At 43.5% G+C, this 26120-nt stretch overlaps 1 protein-coding gene across 2 annotated transcripts; it reads right to left on the bottom strand.

The window, feature by feature from the left end:
* Positions 1-4490: 4490 nt before the first annotated feature.
* On the bottom strand, positions 4491-25434 carry LOC119925894 (mannose-binding protein C-like). 2 transcript variants are annotated; one of them, XM_038744408.1, is made up of 6 exons: positions 25419-25434; positions 24886-25010; positions 17992-18206; positions 16663-16770; positions 14708-14782; positions 4491-5556 (listed from the first exon to the last, which is right to left on the bottom strand). In XM_038744408.1, exons 3-6 carry the CDS (start codon positions 18188-18190, stop codon positions 5177-5179), a joined length of 762 nt encoding a protein of 253 aa, XP_038600336.1. In that variant the 5' UTR covers positions 18191-18206; positions 24886-25010; positions 25419-25434; the 3' UTR covers positions 4491-5176. The 2 variants fall into 2 exon arrangements, with proteins under 2 accessions (XP_038600336.1, XP_038600338.1); XM_038744410.1 differs by lacking the exons at positions 24886-25010; positions 25419-25434 and adding an exon at positions 24395-24412.
* Positions 25435-26120: the final 686 nt, after the last annotated feature.

Raw genomic sequence — 26120 nt, 5'->3', positions numbered from 1 at the left:
CCTTTACTCTCTACCCAAACTGCTACTACACTGATCCAAACACTTATCATATCCCACCTTGATTACTGCACCTGCCTCCCTGCCGACCTCGTTGTCTCCTTTCTCTCCCCACTCCAGTCCTTATTTCATTCTGCTGCCTAGTATTATTTTCCTAAATAAAAGTTCAATCCATATTTCCCCACTCTTCAAGAACCTCCAGTGGTTGCTCATCCACCTCCATATCGAACAAAAACTCCTTACTATTGTCTTTAAAACATTCAATCAGCTTGCCCCCTCCTATATTACTTTGCTGATTTCCTACTACAATCTAGTCCTCACACTTTGCTCCTCCAACATCAGTTTACTCACTGTACCTCTGCTGACCCCTTGCTCAGGTCCTCCCTCCAACATGCAACTCCCTCCTCCTCCGTATACACCAGATGACTACTCTCCCCACCTTCAAACCCTTATCAAAATCACATTTGCTCCAAGAATTAGGCCCTCTTTTCCCCTACTCCCTTTCTCTTCTGTGCCACCTGAGCATTTGGATCTGTGTCCTTTAAGCACTTGATAATCACTCCATCCTTAGCCTAATGTGACACTTGGGAACATATCTGTAATTTTTAAATTTATATTGCTTGCCTTTCCTCCTGAGGTCTGTAAGTTCCTTATGAGCAGGGAATGTCTATGAACTCTGTGATATTGTACTTTCCCAAGTGCTTAGTACAGGGCTCTGCACACAGTAAGCGCTCAATAAATATCATTGATTGATTAATTTTTATTGCCCTGGTTGTTTCTGGGATATGTGATTACTATGGTTAGAAGCAGCATGGCCTAGTGGATACAGCACAAACCTGGGAGTCAGGAGTACGTGTGTTCTAATCCCAGCTCTGCCACTTGTCTTTTGTGTGAACTTGGACAAGTCACTTCAGTTCTCTGGGCCTCAGTTCCCTCATTTGTCAAGTGGGGATGAAGACAATGAGCTCTATGGGGGACAGGGACTGTGTCCAATCCGATTACCTTGTATCAACCCCAGCACTTATTACAGTGCCTGGCATATAGTAAGTGCTTAACAAATACCATAATTATTATTACTTTCTTCTTCTTCTTTTCTTCTTCTTCTTCTTCTTCTTCTTCTTCTTCTTCTTCTTCTTTTCTTCTTCTTTTCTTCTTCTTTTTTCTCCTCTTCTTCTTCTTCTTCTTCTTCTTCTTCTTCTTCTTCTTCTTCTTCTTCTTCTTCTTCTTCTTCTTCTTCTTCTTCTTCTTCTTCTTTTCTTCTTCTTTTTTCTCCTCCTCCTCCTCTTCTTCTTCTTCTTCTTCTTCTTCTTCTTCTTCTTCTTCTTCTTCTTCTTTTCTTCTTTTCTTCTTTTCTTTCTTCTTCTTTTCTTGCTTCTTCTTCTCCTCCTCCTCCTCCTCCTCCTCCTCCTCCTCCTCCTCCTTCTCCTCCTTCTCCTTCTTCTTCTTCTTCTTCTTCTTCTTCCTGAATCCATGTCATGCATTATCATTAGGACGCTCTGTCCCTGAAACACCGGGGATATGGAAAACTCCCTGTCCCTTTCCAGGGGCTTCCCCCTGTCCCTGATACCAGGATTCATCCCTTGTCCTGGTGTTTGTTTTTTCTGGCAATGGCCCTATCTGGCCTGCAGTCATGATTTGAAACCAGAATAACTTCTCCTGCTCCTTAATTAATCACTAAGAGAAATGAACAGAGGAGTAGAGGGAGAGATTTTGGAATTAGTCAGGTAGGGGCTTTTATTTATGTATTTATTTACTTATTTAAATGGCATTTTTTAAGTACTTACTATATGCCAGGCATTGTTCTAAATGCTGGGGTAGATACAAATTAGTTAGGTGGGACACGATCCCTGTACCACATGGGACCCATTGTCTTAATCCCTATTTTACAGATGAGGTAACTGAGACACAAAGTTAAGTGACTTGCCCAAGGCCACACAGCAGACAAATGGCAGAGCCAGGATAAAAATCAAGGTCCATCTGATTCCGAGGCCCGTGCTATATCCGAGGCCTTCCCAGACTGAGCCCCTTCCTTCCTCTCCCCTTCGTCCCCCTCTCCATCCCCCTCATCTTATCTCCTTCCCTTCCCCACAGCACCTGTATATATGTATATATGTTTGTACATATTTATTACTCTATTTATTTCTTTATTTATTTTACTTGTACATATCTATTCTATTTATTTTATTTTGTTAGTATGTTTGGTTTTGTTCTCTGTCTCCCCCTTTTAGACTGTGAGCCCACTGTTGGGTAGGGACTGTCTCTATATGTTGCCAACTTGTACTTTCCAAGTGCTTAGTACAGTGCTCTGCACAAAGTAAGCGCTCAATAAATACGATTGATTGATTGATTGATTGATATCCACTAGGTATGCTGCTTCTTAATGCTGCTTTATTCCATTGAGGAATCCTTGTTAGGACAATGGTTACCCTAATAGTTAATCTCATTTTCAACCTCTCTATCCTGGAGAAGTCAACAAATCTAGTGTCTGCTACAATAATAATGATAGTATTTGTTAAGAGTTGTTTACGTGCCAAGCAATAAGCTATATACTGAGCTGCTTGTCCCCCATTTTAAAATATATTTAGAGAAGCAGCACGGGCCTGGGAGATGGAAGGACCTGAAGCCTAGTCCTGACTTCGCCACTTATCTGCTGCATGACCTTAGACAAGTCACTTGATTTCTACATGCCTCAGTGACTCCATCTGAAAATGATGATTAAGATTGTGGAGCCCTATGCGGGGCAGGGACTGTGTCCAACCTGATTATCTTGTAACTACAGCAGAGATTAGTACAGGACTTGGCACATAGGAAGCACTTAACAAATACCATTAAAAAAACCGTTTTAAGGGATTGCCCGAAACAGAGGTGATCGCAATGATAAATAGAAAGAAATAAACCCAAGTTCTGATGGACGCTCTTTGTCCATAATATCTCAATCACCTGATCTCTCAGGTACCCACTCCATGAAGATCATAGGAGTCATGACTCACAGTGGCTTGGCATTTCCCCGTTTGGCCCCACCACAGTTTTTCAGACAGAAAGGGTTGTATCACTACCCTGCCCCACCCTTGGATTTGGAAAATCAATCAATCACTCAATCAGTGGCATTTATTGAGCACTTACTGAGTTTAGAGCACTGTACTAAATGCTTGGGAGAGTACAATAAAACAGGTTGGTAGACACCTTCCCTGCCCACTGGAATCTAGACTTTGCCAGTTTTCTGCTCCATGACCCTGGACAAGTCACTTAACTTCTCTATGGCTCAGTTTCCTTGTCTGTAAAATGGGGATATGGGGATTAATACTTTGAGAGCCATGTGGGACATGGACTATGTCCAACCTGATCAGCTTGTATCTACCCCAGCGTTCAGTATGGGAGAAGCAGCATGGCTCAATAGAAAGAGCCCAGGCTTGGGAGCCAGAGGTCATGGGTTCTAATTCTGGCTCCACCACTTGTCAGCTGTGTGACTCTGGGCAAGTCACTTCACTTCGCTGTGCCTCAGTTCCCTCATCTGTAAAATGGGGATTAAGACTGTGAGCCCCACATAGGACAACTGATCACCTTGTACACCCCCAGTGCATAGCACATAGTAAGCGCTCAACAAATGCCATCATTATTATTATCATTATTACGGTGCCTGGAACATAGTAAGCACCTAACAAATACCATAAAAAAGAAGCTTACAAGAATCGGAGGGGCCAAAATGACCACTCCATTTCTTGCCCTCTCCAGCTCTTGCTTCCCATCTCTCTCTTCTTCCTTTCTCTTGTTTTCTCTTGCAATACCTCCTTATTTCCTCCCTTCCTCACCACCTTTTCCTCCTCTGTCCCTTTGAAGCCCCACCTTCTCAAAATTCCACCCCCTAGTTCAGGCCATGCTCCAAAGGAAAAGTTGGTGTCCCCACTTAAGCTTCTGGTCCTATAAATTAATGGGACAATGAGTTCATGTTATGCATCACATGTTTATTGCAGCCCTGGATCGATGGTTAAACACTGCGATGGGCTCCTGAGAAAGCCCGTGGAACTCACTTTTCTGAGGAACTTTGTGAAAGAACTGTTGAGGAGGCAGGTGAAGGAACGAGATGACCCAGGAGGACATTCCAGCCTGAGGATTTGAGAAATTTAAACAGTAGCAGAATCTGGAGTGGACAATGCTCTCTAGATAATTCCCTAGAGCCATGGCTCCAAACTAGCTCTGCGTTGGTCCCCTGCCCCATCCTTAGGGCATCGATTCCTGAGGGGTTCATTCACTCATTCAATTGTATTTATTGAGCACTTACTGCGTGCGGAGCACTGTACTAAGCACCTGGAAAGTATGATTCGGCAACAAAGAGAGACAATCCCTGCCCACAACAGGCTCACAGTCTAGAAGGGGGGAGACAGACATCAAAACAAGTAAACAGGCATTAATAGCATCAATATAAATTGAAGGGGGAAGAGGCTGAGGAAGTAAGTAGACATTTTATTCATTCAATCATATTTATTGAGCGCTTACTGTGTGCAGAGCACTGTACTAAGCGCTTGGGAAGTACAAGTTGGCAACATATAGAGACGGTCCTTACCCAACAATAGGTTCTCCACTTTCTTCCAACACCTGCAATGTAAAAGGGAAGGGAACCGAGAGGAGGGACCCAACCAGATACTTCTGCCTGATTGGAGAGGTATGAATGAGATTAGGAGGCCCACGGGGTAGTAGAGTATGGAGTTCACAAATATTTACATAGTCATTTCTCGGCTTTCTTGTTATTTGCTCCTAAATTTATGAAAGACCAGTCAATATTTAGTTATCTTCTACGAACTCAACATAGGAAGTCCATTCTAATTTTGAATTGTTAGATGACTGGGTATTCTTTCTTTTCTTCCACTCCTCCATGCCACGATAGTTAGTAAAACTATGCGATCCAAAATAGCTGCTTGTATGAAATTGCCCAGCTAACACATTTCCAGGTAACCAGAGTTTGGACGGTGAATGTGAATGATTCCTCTTAATTCTGAGTCTGATTCTTTCCATGTGTTCAAGTGTACGTTTTAATTAGTAATGTAACTATGAAGGATTATCACAATTCTCCTTCATGTGAAAAATCAATAACTAATTATTTTTCAATACAGAGAATGGCAACTACGTTCCAAGATCCCAGTCTCACAACTTTAAATCCATGGTACCGGAGCCATCCACTCCCTTAGGCTGGAAATTCACAGATTGCTATGCCGTGGGGGTACGAGCAGGGTACATCATTCCATTCACCATCTTCCAGCATTGTCACACAGTTTTCCTTTCCCCCTGCATTATTGGGTTCTCCAGATCTCCAATTTGTGTATGTCACTTTCTCCCCTGTCATAGAGAGATACTTCCCTTCAGTCTTTTCGTCAGTCAGGCCGAGGAAAACTCTCTTCTTCTTGCCTAAGGCTTGAATAGCCCGATTCTCCTCCGCATTTTTGGGCAGGGCGATGGAGGCTTTGATTTGCTCACACAGCACTTTCACGTTGGCAAATGTAGTCTCTTCGTCCCTAGACACATACTGCTTGGTTCCGACTCTTTTACCCTTGATGAAGATCAAAACTGAAAGCAGAATATTTAGCTGAAGTCAATAAAGCTTCCAAACAGGGATCTGGTGATCTCTTGAGGGGAGTGTCCCTCTGTGGATGAATAGACTCCTTTGCAGACTTAAACTAGTGGAAAGAGCCAGAGCCTGAGAGTCAGGATATCTGGGTTCTGATCTTGACTCAGCCACTTGCCTGCTGGGCGATCTTGGGCAAGTCACTTCACTTCTCTGTAAATTCCTTGACTGTAAATTGGGGGTTAATGCTCACTCCCACTTGGATTCAGAGCCCCATGTGGGACAGGGACTGGTTTTGATCTTCTTTTTTGGTATCTACTCTAGTGCTTAGTACAGTGCTTGGTACATGGTAAGTGCTTAAAAAATACCAGTTATTAAGATTCTGGCAATCAATCAATCGATTCAATGAGTGTTTATTGTGTGCAGAGAATTGTATGCTTGAGAGAGTAGAATATTGACATGTTCCCTGAGCACAGGAAGCTTACAGTCTAGAGGGGGAGACAGAAAGCAATATAAATAAGTAAATTATGGATCTGTACACAAATGCTGTGGGGTTGAGCTGGGGGGAATAAACAGTGCAAATCCAATTGCCAGGGCAACACAGAAAGGTGTGGGAGAAGAAAACTACAACCCTAAGTAACTCCATATTCTTAACAGGACAGTGGCTCTTAGTCTTCCCTTCCCTACCTCCTCATTTAGCTCAAAACTCTACTGACCATCACCTCTCTGGCCAGCGTGGCCTAGTGGATAGTCCTGGGAGTCAGAAGGATCTGGGTTCTAATGTAGGCTCCACCACTTATCTGCTGTGTGACCTTGGACAAGTCACTTCACTTTTCTGGGCCTCAGCCACCTCATCGGTAAAATGGGGATTAAGGGTATGAGGCCCTTGTGGGACAGGGACTGTGTCCAACCTGACTGACTTGTATCTATCCCAGCATTTAGAACAGTGCTTGGCCCGTAGTAAGCACTTAATGAGTCCCACAATTATTATTATCTAGATTTCTGAGAGCCTCACCCTTGACACCCTCATTTAATCAGAAATAAAGGATGACGATAAAGCAGTCATCAACTGCTGTTGCCACTGACACTGTTCATTTAACTTCTGTTGGACTCTCCCAAGTACTCAATAGATAGTTAATAAATACCACTGATTGCTTAATTGATTGATTGACCGTGGTTCAGCAGAAAGACAGTCCATTAACCTTTGAGGTGCAATACCAGACTGCCTTTTTATGTTAGCATCCTGTTGACCTTTAGGGTTGTTATTCTGTTTTATCAGTTTTATCTATTTTAATTTTTTACACATCACTTGTATTTGTGCCTGGAGGGGATTTCATTAGTGAAGAAATGAAAATGAAGGAATGAAAAAGATCCATTGATCAGGGTGCGACTAAAATCTATGGGAGGGATGGATTACTGCAATGAAAGTTAGAGATGTGCGGACGGATTCTCCTTAATAAACAAACAAACTTTCTCTAGTCAACTTCTCTGGAGTTAGAAGGGGGAATCCAGGGAGTCAGGGGCTTGCAGGGTTGGGGGCACAGGGAAGAAACTGTAGAACCTGGTCCTTAGTCACTGACACTGTTGCTATGGTTTTCTTCTAACCTCTAACAGTCATCCAAGCTCTCACTTCTCACTTGGCACCCCTCTAGGATCCAAATTCTGTCCTGGACACAGGTTTTGACTCAGTGCTTTACTTAAACTTGGATTAAGCAAAACACTAATAAGATAATCCAGGGGGAAACCCAGCAGTGAGTGCGGATGGGTATTTTCCAGTAAGTCACTGCAAGTAAAACATGCATAAATGCTTGGCCCTGAGTTTGGAATCGATTCATCAATCAATGATACTTACTGAACATTTACTGTGTGCAGAGCACTGTAATACAAAGCTGGGCGAGTACAATGACATGCCCATGAGGAACTTACAGTCTAGAGGGGGAGACAGACATCAAACTCAATACAAAAATTATAGATGCATATATAAGTGCCATGGGGCTGAGTTTGGGGTGAATTCCAAGTGGTTAAAGGATACAGATCCGTGTGCAGAGGTGATGTAGAAGCAAAAGGGAGTAGGGGAGAAAGGGGAATTAATTTGGGAAGCAAGGAAAGGTGATTTTAATAAGGCTTTGAAGGTGGGGCGAGTGGTGGTCTGCCATATGAGGAGTTTCAGGGCAGAGGAGGATTAGTACAGTGTCAAGCGCTTAGTATAGTGCTCTGCACACAGTAAGCACTTAATGAGTATGATTAAATAAATAAATACGGGCAAAGGATAAGAGGTGAGATAGATGAGATTGAGGTTCAGTGAGTAAGTTAAGGTTAGAGGAGACAAGTGTGTGGACTGAGTTGTAATAGGAAATCAGGTAGGTAGGGCAAGAGAGGGGAACTGAGAGAGTGCCATAAAGGTGTTGGATGTGGAGGTGGATGGGCAACCACTGGAGGTCTGTGAGGAGTGGGGAGACATGGGCTGAATGTATCTGCTAATTCTGTTGTAGTTTACTCTCCCAAATGCTTAGCATTAATTCATGCAGTCAGTCATATTTATTGAGCACTTATTGTGTACAGAGCACTGTACTAAGCATGCACTTGGGAGAGTACAACACAACAATAAACAGATACATTTCCTGCCCACAATGAATTTACAGTCTCTGGGGGTGGGTGGGTAGTGCTCTGCACATAGCAGTCACTCAATAAATACCATTGATAGTAAGTGCTTAACAAATGCCACAACTATTATTAAGCACAGTATTATCATTATTAACAACAATATAATAATGTAATAACAGTGATAATAACAGTGAAAGTCCTCTAGACTGTAAGCTTGTTGTGGGCAGGGAACGGGTCCACCAACTCTGTTAGATTGTACTCTACCAAGTGCTTGGTACAGTGCTCTGAATAAGCCGTCGACCCCCGGCCCACGTCCTCCCCCTCGCCTGGAATGCCCTCCCTCCACACATCTGCCAAGCTAGATCTCTTCCTCCTTTCAAAGCCCTACTGAGAGCGCACCTCCTCCCCATCCCCCTCGCCCTACCTCTTTCCCTTCCCCACAGCACCTGTATATATGTTTGTCCAGATTTATTACTCTATTTATTTTACTTGTACATATTTACTATTCTATTTATTTTGTTAATGATGTGTATTTAGCTTTAATTCTATTTATTCTGATGACTTGACACCTGTCTACATGTTTTGTTTTGTTGTCTGTCTCCCCCTTCTAGACTGTGAGCCCGTTGTTGGGTAGGGGCCGTCTCTATATGTTGCCAACTTGTACTTCCCAAGCGCTTAGTACAGTGCTCTGCACACAGTAAGTGCTCAATAAATATGACTGAATGAATGAATGGATTGAATGAATGAATGAATTTTAGAAAAATGGTCTGGGTAGCGGAGTGTAGTAAAGACTGAAGAGAGAAGAGAAAGGAGACAGGAAGGTCAGTGAAGATATGCAGCCAATAAAAGGACAATGGAACACTGGCAGTCGAATCATTGAACGAAGAAAGGAAAACATCCACTGAAGTGGAGGAAAATAAGGCTTTAGAGTGGAGCACCCGCATTCATTCATTCATTCATTTATTCATTCATTCAATCATATTTATTGAGTGCTTACTGTTTGTAAAGCACTCTATCAAGAGCTTGAGAGAGTACATTATAACAATAAACACAAATATTCACTGCCCAGAGTGAGCTCACAGTCTAGAGGGGTGACAGACATGAATGGAAATAAATAAAGAAATTACAGATATGTAAATAAGTGCTGTGAGGCTGGGAGGGGGGATGAACAAAGGAAGCCAAGTCAGGGTGATGCAGAAGGGAGTGGGAAAAGAGAGGAATAGGGCTCAGTTAGGGAAGGCCTCTTGGAGGAACTGTGACTTCAATAAGAAGAGGGGGAGATCTATCGCCTGTCAAATATGAGGAGAGACGACATTCCAGACCAGTGGAAGGACTTGCGGGAGAGGTAGCTTTGAGATAGACAAGAATGAGGTACAGTGAGAAGATTACTATTAGAAGGGTGAAGTGTAGGGATGGGGTTGTAGTAGGAGAGTAACGAGGGGAAGTAGGAGAGGGTGAGGTGATTGAGTGCTTTAAAGTCAATGGTGAGGAATTTTGTTTGATGCGGAGGTGGGCCTGCAGCGCTTCTGAAGAGAAGCAGCGTGGCTATGAGAAGCTGCCTGGCTTAGTGGAAAGAGCATGGGCTTGGGAGCCAGAGGTCGTGGGTTCTAATTCCGGCTCCACCAATTGTCAGCTGTGTGACTTTGGGCAAGTCACTTAACTTCTCTATGCCTCAGTTATCGCATCTGTAAAATGGGGATTAAGACTGAGCCCCATGTGGGACAACCTGATAACCTTGTATCCAACCCAGTGCTTAGAACAGTGCTTAGCACATATTAATTGCTTAACAAATACCATCATTATTATTATTATTATTACTGGGGCACTAGAGATTCTTGAAGAGTGGGGAAACATGGTCTGAACTGAAAATGAGTGAAGTATGGACTGGAGTGGGGAGAGACAGTTGGCAGGGAGGTCAGCAAGGAGGATGATGCAGTAATCAAGGAGGGATGGAATAAGTGCTTGGATTAATGTGGTAGCAGTTTGGATGGCGAGGAAGAAAATAATTTTAGTGATGTTGTGAAGGAGGAACTGACAGGATTTAGTGATGGATTCAATATGTGAGTTGAATGAAAGTGAGGAGTCAAGGATGATGCCAAGATTATTGTCTTGTGGGACAGGAAGGATGATGGTGCCATCTACAGTGATGGGAAAGTCGGGGGAGGACACGGTTTGGGTGGGAAGATAAGAAGTTCTGTTTCAGACATATTAAGTTTGACGTGATGGAAGGACAACCAAACAGAGATGTCTTGAAGGCAGGAGGAAATGAGAGACTGCAGAGAGGGAGAAATGCAGATTTGGGTATCAATTCATAGAGGTAGAAGTTGAAGCCATGTGAGCAAATGAGTTTTCTGAGGGTGTGGGTGTAGTTGGAGAATAGAAGGGACCCAGAACTGAACTTTATGGGACATCCTTAGTTAGGTGGGAGGCATTTATTCATTCATTCAATCGTATTTATTGAGCGCTTTCACTTACTGTGTGTAAAGCACTGTACTAAGCATTTGGTAGAGTATAATATAAGAATAAACAGGCACATTCCCTGCCCACAGTGAACTTACAGACTAGAGGAGGAGCCCATGAAAGAGGTGAAGAATGAGCCACCAGAGAGATAGGAGGAGAACCAGAAGAGGACAGTATTAGTGAAGCCAATATTGGATAATGTTTCCAGGAGAGGGGGGTGGTCCAAAATGTTGGAGGCAGCTGAGAGTTTGAGGAGGGTTAGGATGGAGTAGAAGCCATTTGATTTGATGAGAAGGAGATCACTGGTAACCTTTGAAAGGGCACTTTCTGTGGAGTGAAGGGGATGGAAGCCAAATTGGAGAAGGTCAAGGAGAGAAATGGAGGAGGGGAACTTGAGGCAACAGAGGTAGACAACTCTTTCAAGGGGTTTGGAGAGGAATGGAGGAAGGGAGATGGGGAGATATCTGGAAGGAGTTGTGGGGTCAAGGGAGGGGTTTATTTAAGATAGGGGAGAAATGGGCATGTTTCAAAGTGGTGGGGAAGAAGTCATTGGAGAGCGATCAAGAAAGGTACCAGAATGGTTAATGAAGTTGGAAGAGACACTTGGAGGGTGGTAGATGACCCGTACTAGAATCTGGAGTTGGCGGCGGAGGCAGATGATTTGGGATTTGAAGGAAGGGAAAGAAAAAGATGGGGGAGGTGGAATGATGAGAAAACAACACTGGGTTGTAAGAAGGAGAAGAAAGCCAGCACTGGGGTTTGGATCAATTAATGTGTGAGTGGCTCATAATAGGTAACAGAGGGAAAGTTGGAGAACTATAGGGGAAAATTGTGATGGTACATTGCTAAGCAACAGTCAGCACCCTGCTAAACTCTTGACATGTCTCGACTCATTTCCTACATTAGCCTTATTATTGGTCTCCCTGCCATCAACCTTTCCCTCTGTGGTTCATTCATTCATTCATTCAATCGTATTTATTAAGTGCTTACTGTGCACAGAGCACTGTACTAAGCGCTTGGAAAGTACAAGATGGCAATATATAGAGATGGTCCCTACCTTATAGTGGGCTCACAGTCTAGAAGGGGGAGACAAAGAAGAAAACAACACATTAACAAAATAAAATAAATAGAATAGTGAATATGTACAAGTAAAATAGAGTAATAAATCTGTACAAACATGTATACAGTTGCTGTGGGGAGGGGAAGGAGGTAGGGCAGGGGGGATGGGGAGGGGGAGGAGGGGGAGAGGAAGGAGGGGGGCTCAGTCTGCGGTCTAAACTGTAGTCTGCTGCCAGAGTCATTTTTTTTAATGTAGATTGGAGATTAACATGGCCCATTAGAAAGAGCATAGATATGCTTCTTGAGAAGTAGCGTGGCCTAGGGTATACAGCATGGTCCTAGAAATCAGAAGGTCATTGGTTCTCATCCTGGCTCCGTCACTTGTCTGCTGTGTGACCTCGGGCAAGTCACTTAACTTCTCTGTGCCTCAGTTCCCTCTTCTTTAAGTGGGGATTAAGACTCTGAGCCCCGTGTGGGTCAGGGATTGTGCCCAACCCAATTATCTTGTATCTACTCCGATGCTTAGAACAATGCCTGGAACATAGTAAGCACTTAACAAATATCATTATTATTATGCGAGTTCGGCAACATGCATTCTAACCCTGGCTCTGCCGCTTGTCTGCTGTGTGATCTTGGGCAAATCACTTCACTTCTCTGTGCCTCAGTTTCCTCATTTGTAGACCACAGTCTACAAATTTTCCCCAGCCATATGACTTGGACTGTGCCTGATGTGATTCTTTTAAAAGTACCCAGGCACTTGGCACAGTGTAAACACTTAACTACTGTTATTACTCAGCAAATCTCTCTACTCTCCTCTAAAACTTCCAATACTTACCAATCTCCTCTGCATTAAGCAAAAAATTATGTCCAGTGGTTTCAAGTAGTGTCCACTAGCTCTCTCCTTACATATCTCGTCTCTTCTGATTCCTTTCTCCAGTTCTCTCTCTTTACTTTTCCCAAGCAGTCTTCCCAAGTGATCCTCACTCTCATCTTTCACACCCTTCCCACAGTCTGGAATTCCTTGCCCCTTCAAATACAGCAAACGCCATCCCTTTTTATGGTATTCGTTATCTGCTTACCATGTACTTACTAAGCACTGGGCTAGATATAAATTAATCAGGTTGGAGACCGTCCCTGTCCACATGGAACTTACAGTCTTAATCTCCATTGTGCAGAAGAGATAACTGAGGCACAGAGAAGTGAAGTGCTTTGCTCAAGGTCACACAGCAGACAAGTGGCAGAGCAGGGATTAGAACACAGGTCTTCCTGATTCCCAAACCCATGTTCTATCCACTAGGCAGTACTTCACAACTTTTTCCTAGCTCTTCTCAGCTCTTCCCAGAGTGTAAGTATTTACAGTCAACTACAGTTCCAGCACATATCGATTAAACTTACTCTAATATTTATTCACCTCTCCATTTTCCCCTCTACTTTTTAATCAAGTTATAGCTCTGATTTCCCTCCTACCCTTAGGAGAAAAGTTGTGGATAATTTATGTCTGTCTCTCCTATTTTACCGTAGGCTCCTTGAGGGCAGAGATCAATCAGCCTGTCAATCTATGATATTGAATACTTACTGTGCAGAGCACTGTGCTAAGCACTTGGGAGAGGAAAATAATAATAATAATAATAATAATGGTGGTATTTGTTAAGCCCTTACTATGTGCAAAGCACTGTTCTAAGTACTGGGGGTGATACAAGGTGATCAGATTGTCCCACTTGGGGCTCACAGTCAATCCCCATTTTACAGATGAGGTAACTGAGGCACAGAGAAGTTAAGTGGCTTGCCCAAGGTCACACAGCTGATTAGTGGTGGAGCTGGGATTCGAACCCATGACCTCTGACTTTCAAGCCTGCGCTCTTTCCACTGAGCCACGCTGCAAGTTAGTAGACATATTCTCTGCCCACAGTGAGCTTACTGTTTAGACATCAAAATAAATTAAGGATATATATGTAAGAGCTGGGGGGCAGAGGGTGGGATTAAAATCCAGTGCTTAAAGGGTTCCCATCCAAATGATCAAAAGAGAGAGGGAGTAGTGGAAATGAGAGCTTAGTTGGGAAAGGTCTCTTTATAGGAGATGTGATTTTAGTAAGGCTTTGAACGTGGGGAGAATGGAGGTCTGTCATCTTCTAGACTGCAAACCCGGCGTGGGCAGGGATTGTCTCTATTGCTGAATTGTACTTTCCAAGTGCTTAGTACAGTGCTCTGCACATAGTAAGCATTCAATAAATACGATCGAATGAATATATGAAGACAGAGAGAGATCCAGACCAGAAGCAGGACTTGGGCAAGTGATCAGTGGTGAGATAGATGAGACTGAGGTACAGTGACTAGGTTAGCGTTGACGGAGCAAAGTGAGAGGGCTGAGTTTTGGTAGAAAATCAGCGAGGTAAGACAGAAGGGGTCGAGCTGATTGATTAGCGACAAGGCCTAGTGGCTAAAGAATGGACCCAGGAGTCAGAAGGACCTGGGTTCTAATTCCCGCTCTGCCACCTGTCTGCTGTGTGACCTTCTCTGTGACTCAGTTCCCTCATCTGTAAACTGGGGATTAAGACTGTGAGTCCCATGTGGGATGGGGGATTAAGACTGTGAGCTCCATGTGAGAAAAGGACTGTGTCCAACCTAATTTGCTTGTATCCACCCCAGCATTTAGTGCAGTGTCTGGCACATAGTAAGTGTTTAACAAATACCACAATTATTATTATTGTTATTGTGAGCCCCATGTGTGCCATGGACTTTGCCAATCTGCCTAGCACTTAGTACAGTGCCTGGTGCACAGTAAGTGCTCAACAAAAACCATGACAATATTGCTGGGTTGTGCATACTGTTGACTTAACCAAGTAATAACATTGATTACAAACATATTCTTATGTTATGATGATTCAGTTAGAATAATAATCCTTGTAACCCAGAGAAGCAAGAAGGGATCCTACTGAAATCACTAGTATAAACAACATTTTAAATTACCTCTTCTTCTTTTGCTATAAATGCCGTATGGAAAGAAACAACTACATCATGAAAAAATCTTACATTTTTTGATTCTGTTCAATTCGGATTGAAGAGCCTGGATTTCTCCTTGTAGGTTTGTCAGCAGGCCCTGGTTGACTAAAATCAAGCAAATGAAACTGAATTGGGGGAGAGATGCAATATTATGATTCAGTTTGAGATTTTGAGTATTTGCTACTAAGCACAGCCAGTTCTGCTAGAGCAAGGGTTTTCACGATAGAACATAATGGGAGAAGTAGTTAACATTGTTCCCACAAACACCAGCATCATAGCAAAATTGACCAGCCGATGCAAGTGTATTCTGAGTGGGAAAGAAAGATTTTGTGCATGAACATAGCATCCGCCAAGACATGATGCTATTATGTTTCCCAGCCTTTGCCATCAGACTTGCTGAAGTGGGTCATACAGTATTTTGTTTTTCTTGGTGTTTCACAACTTGACAATGTTTAAAAGAGCAGAGGGTGTTATGCATTATTCCATTAGTCAACATAATAACAATCATACAGGAATTTATAACAAAAATCAGATGCAATCTACCTACCCCATCCTTAATAATAATAATAATGATGATGGCATTTATTAAGTGCTTACTATGTGCAAAGCACTGTTCTAAGTGCTGGGGAGGTTACAAGGTGATCAGGTTGTCCTACAGGGGGCTCACAGTCTTAATCCCCATTTTACAGATGAGGTAACTGAGGCACAGAGAAGTGAAGTGACTTGCCCAAAGTCACACAGCTGACAATTGGCAGAGCCGGGATTTGAACCCATGAACTCTGACTCCAAAGCCTGTGCTCTTTCCACTGAGCCACGCTGCTTCTCCTTACAACCCATTAATTTTCAATGAGTCCAAGGATACTATAATGCATTCTTCTCATAATATGAGGTTATCCCAGAGCACAACTGCCACATTATAGCAGAATTCAGCTAATTTGGGGATCAGTTTAATATCTCGGCAATTCTTCCTCAACTGTTACTGAGCAATCTCCAGAAGGAAGCATTTCTTTCTTAGTTTTCTAATTTGATTTTTCCCTCCCGTGTTGTTCTTCCGATCAGACAATCATTTAAATAATGGTATTAGACTGAGTGCTTACTGTGCACAGAGCACTGAACAAAGAAAGCACTTGGGAGGTAACAATATAACAGAGTTGGTAAACATGTTCCCTGCCTATGTGGAGCTCACAATCTAGAGGGGTCAGTCAGAATCAGACACTTCAGCTGAAGGATAGGACAAATTGAAAACTCAAATCCATGAACCTTCAATAAAGGAAGAAGGTTGGGTGAAACTAAAGCAGGCTAGTCCTGTAAAAGACATCTTAAACCCATCCAAATGCTAAATTGTTCCAACTCAGTCAATCGGTGGTGTTCAAATCCCAGCTTCACCAGTTGTCAGCTGTGTGACTTTGGGCGAGCCACTTAACTTCTCTGTGCCTTAGTTACCTCATCTGTAAAGTAGGGATTAAGACTGTGAGCCCCCCGTGGGACAACCTGATCACCTTGTAACGTCCCCAGCACTTGGAAAAGTGCTTTGCACAGAGTAAGTGCTTAATAAATGCCATTATTATTGATATTATTATTATTCTTAAGCATGCAGTGTATGTTGTAGTTGGGATAGTACAATAAAACAGAATTGTGAGATGTTATCCCATTCTGTTATATTGTACTCTCCCAAGTGCTTAGTACTAGTGCGCTGCACACAGTAAACTCTCAATAAATACCCTTGATTGATTTATTGATCCCGTTCCCCAAGGTGTTTACTGCCTACAGTTCCATCGGAGGATACGCTAAGATTAATGAACATAATCTGAATTTTTGATGCACTGATTCAAGGCTGGAAATTAGGGACTGGAATCTAAGAACAGTGATGTCTCTCAACATAGAAATGGGCTGGGGAAATGATACAGTTCAATATGTAATGCTTGGAATACAGGATATCCTGCCCAGGATATATCAATAAATTCCCAATGATCCAGTCTCCTTACCTGAACATTCTCCCATATCTCCTTTTGAACCTTTTGGTCCCTCTGGTCCGGCTGGCCCCTGAGGCCCTGCTTTTCCTGGGGGACCTTGAATTCCCCTCAGACTCTCTCCTATTGTGGGAAAAAGAAAAAAAAAAAACAATGACAATCTCACTTTATTTCTTCCCATTCATCTATTGCTCAGAATTCTTCCCAAGCCAGCAGCATGGCATAGTGGGTAGAGCACAGGCCTGGGAGTAAGAAGGTCATGGATTTTAATCCCAGCTCTGCCACTTGTTCACTATAATGATAATAATAATGATAATAATGGCATTTATTAAGCGCTTACTATGCTTACCATGTGCAAAGCACTGTTCTAAGTACTGGGGAGGTTACAAACTGATTACGTTGTCCCACATGGGGCTCACAGTCCACCCGAAGTCATACAGCCGGAATTTGAACCCATGACCTCAGACTCCAAAGCCCGGGCCACTGAGCCATGCTGCTATGTGATCTTGGGCAAGTCACTTCACTTTTCTGTGCCTCAGTTACCTCATCTGTTTAAGGAGGATTGAGATTGCAAGTCCCACAAGGGGCAGGAACTGTGTCCAACTCGATTTTCTTGTATCCACTCCACCAGTTAGTACAGTGCCTGGCACACAGTAAACACTTAACCAATACCATCATTTTTATTATTATTATTATCGCTTGGGCAACTTTTTCTCTACCAGAGGGGGACTCCTCAGCAGTTCCTATTGTTTTGAGTATTTTTTAATGGCATTTGTTAAGTGCTTACATGTGGGACAGGGACTGTGTCCAGCCTGATTTGCTTGTATGCCCCCAGCACTTAGGAAGGTGTCTGGCACAAAGTAAGTGCTTAAGAAATACCACAGTTATTATTATTATTATTTTACCAATGAGGTAACTGAGGTACAGAGAAGCACAGTGACTTGCCCAATGTCACACAGCAGACAAATAGAAGTGCTAAGGTTAGAACCTAAGTCCTTCTGGCTCTCAGGCCTATGCTTCATCTAGTAGGCCAGATCAATCCTGACAAAACCTCTTATTTCAGCCAGAGAGCCTATAGATCAATAACTAGCATGGCAACACACAAAGAAGGTAAGATCTCTTCTCCTCCTTTAGAGCGGGAATTTCTACTGTGACATATCCAAAAAGAAGGAACCCAGAAATCAGGAGACTAAGTCAACAGGTATTCCCCACAAGGGGTTTTGAGATTTCTGAAATTTTGCAAAGGGGTCATTGTGATGCAGGAGTGAAAATACAAAAGAGACTTGAATGCTTCTTTATCACAGTTCCAATTTTAGCAGCTCTTTATCACAGTTCTGTCCATACCTTTCTCTCCTTTAAGTCCTGGCAGCCCTGGTAGCCCATCTCTTCCATTTTGGCCTGGAAGCCCATTTTGTCCCAGAATACAACAAGGATTGCCATTGCAAATCTTTGATATCTCTTCACATTTCATTGGTTCTAAGCTTCGTGCCATCCCCAGGCAGAGTCCCAGGACGAGGAGACTGAGCGATTCAAGTGGAGACATCTTTTATACCTTCGACCTGAAGGAAGTATAGGTCAATCACCTTAGAAATGCCTGGGGTCAAAATGACTTCGTTCTTCACTTTACATGGCCAGGAAAGACCTGATCTTAAATTTCCAAATGGTAAGTGGGTGAATGGCAGGGGGTGGAGAGGGGGTGGGTGGCACAAGGCTGTTTTTAGACCATGGCCAACACTTTGGGTGGCTTACAGTCTCCAGACTGTTAGCTCCTTGTGGGCAGGGAATATGTCCTCTAACTTTGTTATAGAGTACTCTCCCAAGAATTTAGTACAGTGCTCTGCACACGGTGAGTCCTCAATAATTAAATAACATTGATTGATTGGTATACCACCATGAGTGGCATCCACTCTCTGCCTCCATTCTATTTCTATTTCTGTTCTTCTCTCTCTGATTTTCTTTCCCTTTCTCTGTCTCTGTTTCTCTCTCAGTCTGTCTCTCTTTCTCTCCCTTGCCGAGAGATAGAATTGATAGAGAATTAGCAAGGGAAATGTACTTCTAGAAAAACCAAGTACAGAGAGCAGTTCGTCAAAACTACGTAGGATCCAACCTGCCCAGATGGACCAGTGAGATGAGTTGCAATCAAAATTTTGTATTCAAGTCATGAACTGTATATTCCTCAAAGAACAAACTTACCTCTAGTTCAATTACATAAATCTAGAAAGTGATTCTCCAGAGCCCTCTCCTTCGTGGAAAAGAGTGGTAGAAATGAGGACGCTAGAGATGATATCACATTTGGATACAGCTCTGAAAAAATGAATTTACTTGGCAGGATTATCTTAACTCTCCCTTGTGACTCCACAGATTAACCATATGGATGCCACACTGGTGTCTTCTATTGTGATTACTACTACTACTACTACTACTGCCACAACTACTCCTACAAAAGACCACTTTTGTAAGAGTCCTCATCTCTTGCATCCATCACCTGTCACTGGCCATGTCTGCCTCTCTGTCTATGGAGAAGCAGCGTGGTTTAGTGGAAAGAGCACGGTCTTGGGAGTCAGAGGATATGTGTTCAAATCTCAGCTCTGCCACTTGTCTGCTGTGTGACCTTGGGCAAGTCACTTCACTTCTCTGGGCCTCAGTTCCCTCATTGATAAAATGGGAATTAAAACTGTGAACCCCACATGGGACAACCTGATTACCCTGTATCTACCCCAGCGCTTAGAACAGTGCTTGGCACATAGTGAACACTTAACAAATATCATCATCATCACCGTCATCTTCCTCAAGAAAATTACTTTTTACCTCTCAGCCTGCATGGGGCAAGTCTTGCATTTAGCCACAATCAGACTTTAGTAGGGGGTTACTCTGGGCCAAAGATTGCCTTTTGGGAACTATATTTCTCTAGGACTACCTTCTAGCTCATCTTGGGTACTCAGACATCCACTCATGATAACATCAATAAATACCATCTATTTATTATTTATTTATTATTTATGAAGTGCATGAGCATCTTTCCTACGTCTTACTTCTCTTCTCTCTGGTTGCAATATTGGTAAGAAAGGAAGTATAGGAGTCAAATTGGGTCATGTAGTAAAACTCCTGCTGCATGTTTACAACATGCAATTAGATGCTTTACTTTGGGGAAGACTTGGATTTGTGCTCTCTGGACTGTAAGCTCATATCTAGGCTTTAAGCTCATTGTGGAAAAGGAACGTGACTACTATCTCCGTTGTATTGTACTCTCCCAATCATTTAGTACCCACAGTAAGTGTTCAAGAAATACCACTGATTGATCAGTTGCAGAAAAGCACCCCGCAAGCCCTGGGGAATGAAGAAACCTCAATTTGTTAATAATTCCAAATGGGCTTACTTTTGAAGACTCATTTCTTTCATTCCTTCATTCATTCAATCATATTTATTGAGAGCTTACTGTGTGCAGAGCACTGTACGAAGCGCTTGGGAAGTACGAATCGGCAACATATAGAGTCCCTACCCAACAATTGGAGCACAGTCTAGAAGGAGGAGACAAACAACAGCAAGGAAGAAGTACCATCAGAATGAGTAGAATGATAACTATATACTCATCATTAATAAAATGAATAGAGTAATAAATATGTATAAACACACACAAGTGCTGTGAGGAGGGGAAGGAGGTAGGGTAGAGGGAGGGAGGAGAGCGATGAGGAGGGGAGAAGGGGAAGGAGAGGAAAAAAGGGGGCTCAGTCTGGGAAGGCCTTCTGGAGGAGGTGAGCTCTCAGTAAGACTTTGGAGGGAGGAAGAGAGCTAGTTTGGCAGATGTGTGGAGGGAGGGCATTCCAGTCCAAAGGTAGGATTTGGGCCAGGGGTCGATGGCAGGACAGGCGAGAATGAGGTACGGTGAGGAGGTTAGCGGCAGAGGAGTGGAGTGTGTGGGCTGGGCTGCAGAAGGAGAGAAGGGAGGTGAGGTAGGAAGGGGCGAGGTAATGAGCTTTGAATCTGAGAGTGAAGAGTTTTTGCTTGATTGGAAGGTTTGTAGGCAACAACTGGAGTATTTTGAGGAGAGAAGTGACCTGCCTAGAGTGTTTCTGTACAATGGGCAGCAGAGTAAAGTACTGACTGAAGCAGGGAGAGACAGGAGGGTGGGAGATCATAAAAGAGGCTGATGCCAGTAATCCATTTGGGACAGGACAAGAGATTGAACCAGCAAAGTAGCAGTTTGGATGGAGAGGAAAGGGAGGATCTTGGTGATATTGTGGAGGTGAGGCGGGCAGGTTTTGGTGATAGATTGGACTTGTGGGGTGAATGAGAGAGTGGAGTCAAGGATGACAAGTGACAAGGTTGTGGGCTTGTGAGACGGGAGGGTTGGTAGTGCCATCTACAGTTATGGGAAAGTCAGGGAGAGGGCAGGGTTTGGGAGGGAGGATAAGGAGCTCAGTCTTGGACATGCTGAGTTTTAGATGGTGGGCAGACATCCAGATGGAGATGTCCTGAAGGCAGGAGGAGATATGAGCCTGGAGGAAGGGCAAGAGAACAGGGGTGGAGATGTAGGTTTGGGTGTCACCAGCATAGAGATGATAGTTGAAGCCATGGTAGCGAATGAGTTCACCAAGGTAGTGAGTATAGATGGAAAAAGGAAGGGGACTGAGAACTGACCCTTGAGGAACCCCTACAGTAAGGGGATGAGAGGGAGAGGAGGAGCCCATGAAGGAGACTGAGATGGAGATAAAAGGAAAACCAGGAGAGGACAGAGTCTGTGAAGCCAAGGTTGGATAGTGTGTTGATGAGAAGGGGATGGTCCACAGTGTCAAAGGCAGCTGGTAGGTCAAGGAGAATTAGGATAGAGTAGGAGCCATTGTATTAAGGAGTTCATTGGTGACCTATGAGAGGGCAGTTTTGGTGGAGTATAGGGGACAGAAGCCAGATTGGAGGTTGTCTAGGAGAGAGTTAGAATTGAGGAATAAATTTAATGTGAACAAGGTTGGCTTGGTGTTTAGACTTTCACCAGCAGTGTTCAGCAGCTTGAGCATAAGAGCAAAGGAGGAGGACAGTGGCAGTGATCCAAGGCTGTGGGTTAGTGGTGCAGGAGCAACGAAGGGAAAGGGGAGAGAGCGAGCTGAGTTGCATAGAGAGGGTGGAGTTGAGAGCAGTAATCTGGTCATCAAGAGTGGGTGGAGAGGATAAGGAGGTGAGGTGGGGTGTGATGCACTGAGAGAGATGGATGGGGTCAAGAGAGCGGAGGTCTCTGTGGAGTAGTAATATAGATTTACAGGGTGGAGGAGTGTAAGAGGGGAGGCAGGTGAAAATGTTGTGTTCAGAGAGAGGGATTTCAGAGTTGGTGAGCGTGGAGATAGTGCAGCGGTAGGAGATGATGAGGCCGAGGGTGTGACCAAGTTGGTGAGTGGGCGAGGTGGTGTGGAACAGGAGGTTGGCAGAGTCAAGGAGAGATAGAAGGTGGGCAGCAGAGGAGTCACAGGGGACATCCATGTGGATGTTGAAGTCTCCAAGGATCAGAGTGGGCATGGAAAAAGAGAGAAGGAAGGTGAGAAAGGGGTCAAAATGGTTTAAAAAGTTGGAGATGGGGCCAGGGGGGCGGTAGATGACAGCTACAAAAATCTGGAGGGGGTGGTAGAGGCAAATAATATGGGCTTCAAAGGAAAGGGAAGGGGGAGGAGGGATACTGAGAAAGTTAAAAAGTTGGTGATGTTAAGTCTACAGAGAAGCAGGAGGTGCACTATTTTGCTTCAGGAGGTCCCTTTCTGCTCCATGGTATTATCACCATGGTCCAAAACTTAACTCCTTTTCTTCCCACTCGAACCCTGTCCTCCCCCTGAATTCCCATCACTGTAGACAGCAACACCATCCTCCCTGCTTCACAAACCTGTAGCCTTGGTGTATTCGGGACTCATATCTCTCATTCAACCCACATATCATAATAATAATAATAATGGCATTTGTTAAGTGCTTACTATGTGTAAAACACTGTTCTAAGCTCTGGGGGTATGCAGTGATCAGGTTGTCCCACGTGGGGCTCACAGTCTTAATCCCCATTTTACAGATGAGGTAATGGAGGCTCAGAGAAGTTAAGTGACTTGCCCAACGTCACACAGCAGACATGTGGCAGAGCCGGGTTTCAAACCCATGACCTCTGACTCCAAAGCCTGTGCTCTTTTCACTGAGCCACGCTGCTTCTCACATATTCAATCTGGCACAAAATCCTGTCTATTCAGCGTTCACAGCATCACACAATTCTACCCTTTCCTCTCCATCTGTACTGGTACTACATTAATCCAAGCACTTAATCTACTGAATCAGCCTTCCCTGCCTCCTGTCTCTCCCGACTCCAGCCCGTATTTCACTCTGGTGCCCGGATCATTTTAATACAAAAGCATTTAGTCAATCAGTCAATCATATTTATTGAGCACTCACTATGTGTAGAGCACTCTACTGCTTAGGAGAGTGCAATATGGCAATAAACAGACACATTCCCTTCCCACGAGTTTAGAGTAGGTCTATGTTTCCCCACTCCAAAAGCCTCCAGTGTTTGCCCATCCACCTTGGCAACAAACAGAAACTCCTTATCACGGGTTTTAAAGCGCTAATCAACTTGCCCCCTCTCACCTTATTGCCCTGTTTTCCTACTACTGATTTTCTACACAGCCCACACATTTAACTCCTCTTACGTCAACCTTCTCACTGTACCTTGATCTTGTCCATCTCACCGCCCACCTCTCGCCCACATCTGGTCTGGAACGCTCTCTCTCTTCATATTCAGTAGATGATCACGGTCCCCTTCTCCACCTAAGGCCTCATTTCCTTTTCTCCCGCTCCCATCCGCGCCACCCTTGTATTTGAATGTGCACTTTTTATTCACCCCTCCCTCAGTCCCACAGCCCAGTACATATCCATAATTTATTCATTTATGTTAATACCTGTCTCCCCTGATAATCTGTAGGCTTGGTGTGGGCAGGGAACGTGTCTACCAACTCTATTATGCTGTACTCCCCTTAGTAGCTAATACAATGCTCTACACACAGTAAGCACTCAATAAATACAATTGATTAAGCAATTACTCAAGCAGCTGCTGTAAGAAGAGCTGAAATTGGGAAACTGCAAGGAAGGAGGGCAGAGGAAACATTAAAAGGGCACAGTAAAACAAAACTTCAGACAATGTTTATCCCAGCTGGAGACTAGGACTAGTGATGCGAACAGGCCGGTATATTGCCCTGCCAGAAAGAAAGGAGCATCTCTTTTCTAGCTAAAGCTTCATAAGGAATCAGAGCCAAGAACATCAAAGAGGATATAGCACCAGATGCTGCGAACATTAAGCATGACAACATAACACAGGGCAGTCTTTTTGTGTGCAGTGTGGCTAAGACTGTGGGTTCCACTTGGCCATTTAAGCCATACGCATATACACACACCCACACACACATCAATTTCACCTTTAGCAGTTTATTCCGGTAGGGATACCTATATATATTGCAGTGCTCTGCCCACAGTAGGCACTCAATTAACACTATTCGCTGACTGATTTATTCAGGAGCAAGCAAAAATATAAAACAATAATTGAGAATGATGCTAACAGTGTAGCCGGCTATCCTTTTTTGTTTTGGTTCTTTCTTAGCTCTTTTCCATTTTTTCCAACTCCGACTGAAGGCCAGTGACCCAGGAGCATCAGATGAAATGACTGTGTAGTTTTTTCACCAAGTGCCTAGTACAGTGTTCTGCACACTGTAACTGTGCAATAAATATCATTGATTACCTGATTGATTGATTGCTTCAATCTGAACTGGGGGCTACCATTGCTTCAGCCCCAGAATTAGGTGATTTTCCACACTTGACTTGGGAAAGTTCAGTTGGTCTTCCAGCTACTGTTTATTGAGGGTCACAGAAGCGTATTGCATTACTAAACACTTGGGAAAGTATAGGAGAATCATCTTAGATGAATCAGAGTCCAAATGGGACAGTTCTCCTCTTCACTTTGCTAGTATTTGTTTTCAAATGGCAGTGAACCCAGAAACGACAAGGGAAGTGACCCTTGGTAAGAAACACAACCAGGGAGAAAGTTCTGTGCGTGACCCGCCAACGGGAGTTGGAATAAATATTTCACAGCAGCCAACTGGAGTTGTAATAAATACTTTACAACGATCTCCAGGGACTCCAAACTGCTGGAACTCTGCGGAGTGGCAAGTCGCATATCAGAAAGCATTTATCTAAGAAGCAAAATCTACAGTTCTTGAAAGATAAACTTACCACCGGTCCAGTTGAATGGAGCTGAAATGAGGCTACATGAAATAGCTGTCCCTTCGGACCGTCCCACTGTGAGAACGGGGGTCAAAATGAGGAGACCGTGTTCAGTATTTCTTGTGGAAACACCCCTGTAGAACATAGTGTAGTTGTTAGTTCCACTTTGCCCTTGTACTTGGCAAACAGATTGAAGATACTGAACTTAGTCCAACATCATGACAGTCTGGTGGACTTTGATCTATGAAATGTTAATGAAACCGAATCCTTTGAGACGATCCCATCAAGAGGTGCTTTATAGAATTTCCTGACCCAATTGCTCCAAACTTTAAATTATATAATCTCTGGAATTTGTAACAGGGGTGGACCAGGTTGGGGGTGGTTGGGGGTGGGTGGGAGGGGGCGAGTCAGGTGTTGGGGAAAAGGGAGGTGGGACTTTGAGCTGTAAATCATACAACACAGCAATCCAAATGTTTCCCAAATCCCAGGCAGTCTTTTGACTCTAATAGTAATAATAATAATTATGGTATTTAAGCACTTACTATGTGCCAGGCCCTGGACTTTACCTATCATAGCCGTCGTGGTTCCTGAACAGTCCAAGATGGAGGCTGGGGTTATTTGTGAGATGCGCTGGGACCCTCAAGGAAGAGTTTCACTACTGAGGCAAGATAGAGGTGGAGAAACAGGGGGTGTAGGCAAACAGGCTGGGAAGAGAATTGACAAATACTTTAATCATGCTCTGCTCCTGTTTTCAAGTTTTTACTAGGAGACTAGGCCCACACATGAATACCCAAGTTATACTCTTCTTCCATTTTCAAATATTTACTCAGAGACCAGACAGAGAAACGGGAAGGGGCAGGAGAAGAGAAATGAAGAAATCCTTTTTGGTGGGGAGGAGGGGGTGGATTTGTTGATTGTTCTGACCATCCCCTCACACGCTTGACCTTGGTTTGTATTTTAAGCTAACTCTGGCTTCTACAAATAGAGTTGCTCCTTTAAAGCCCTTGATAGTCACCCCACCCTCAGCACTTTATGTACCTATCTGTAATATATATATATATATATATATATATATATATATATATATACATATATATATATATTTATTATTGTCTGTCTCCCCCACTATTAGTCATTCAATCACATTTATAAAATGCTTACTGTTTGCAGAGCACTATAATAATCTCTTGGGAGTGTAGAATATGACAGAGTAAATAATAATAATAATGATAATAATAATTACG

This window comes from Tachyglossus aculeatus, chromosome 3 (genome assembly GCF_015852505.1).
Source record: "Tachyglossus aculeatus isolate mTacAcu1 chromosome 3, mTacAcu1.pri, whole genome shotgun sequence".
Classification (NCBI taxonomy): Eukaryota; Metazoa; Chordata; class Mammalia; order Monotremata; family Tachyglossidae; genus Tachyglossus; species Tachyglossus aculeatus.
This window is presented reverse-complemented; position numbering and strand designations above follow the sequence as displayed.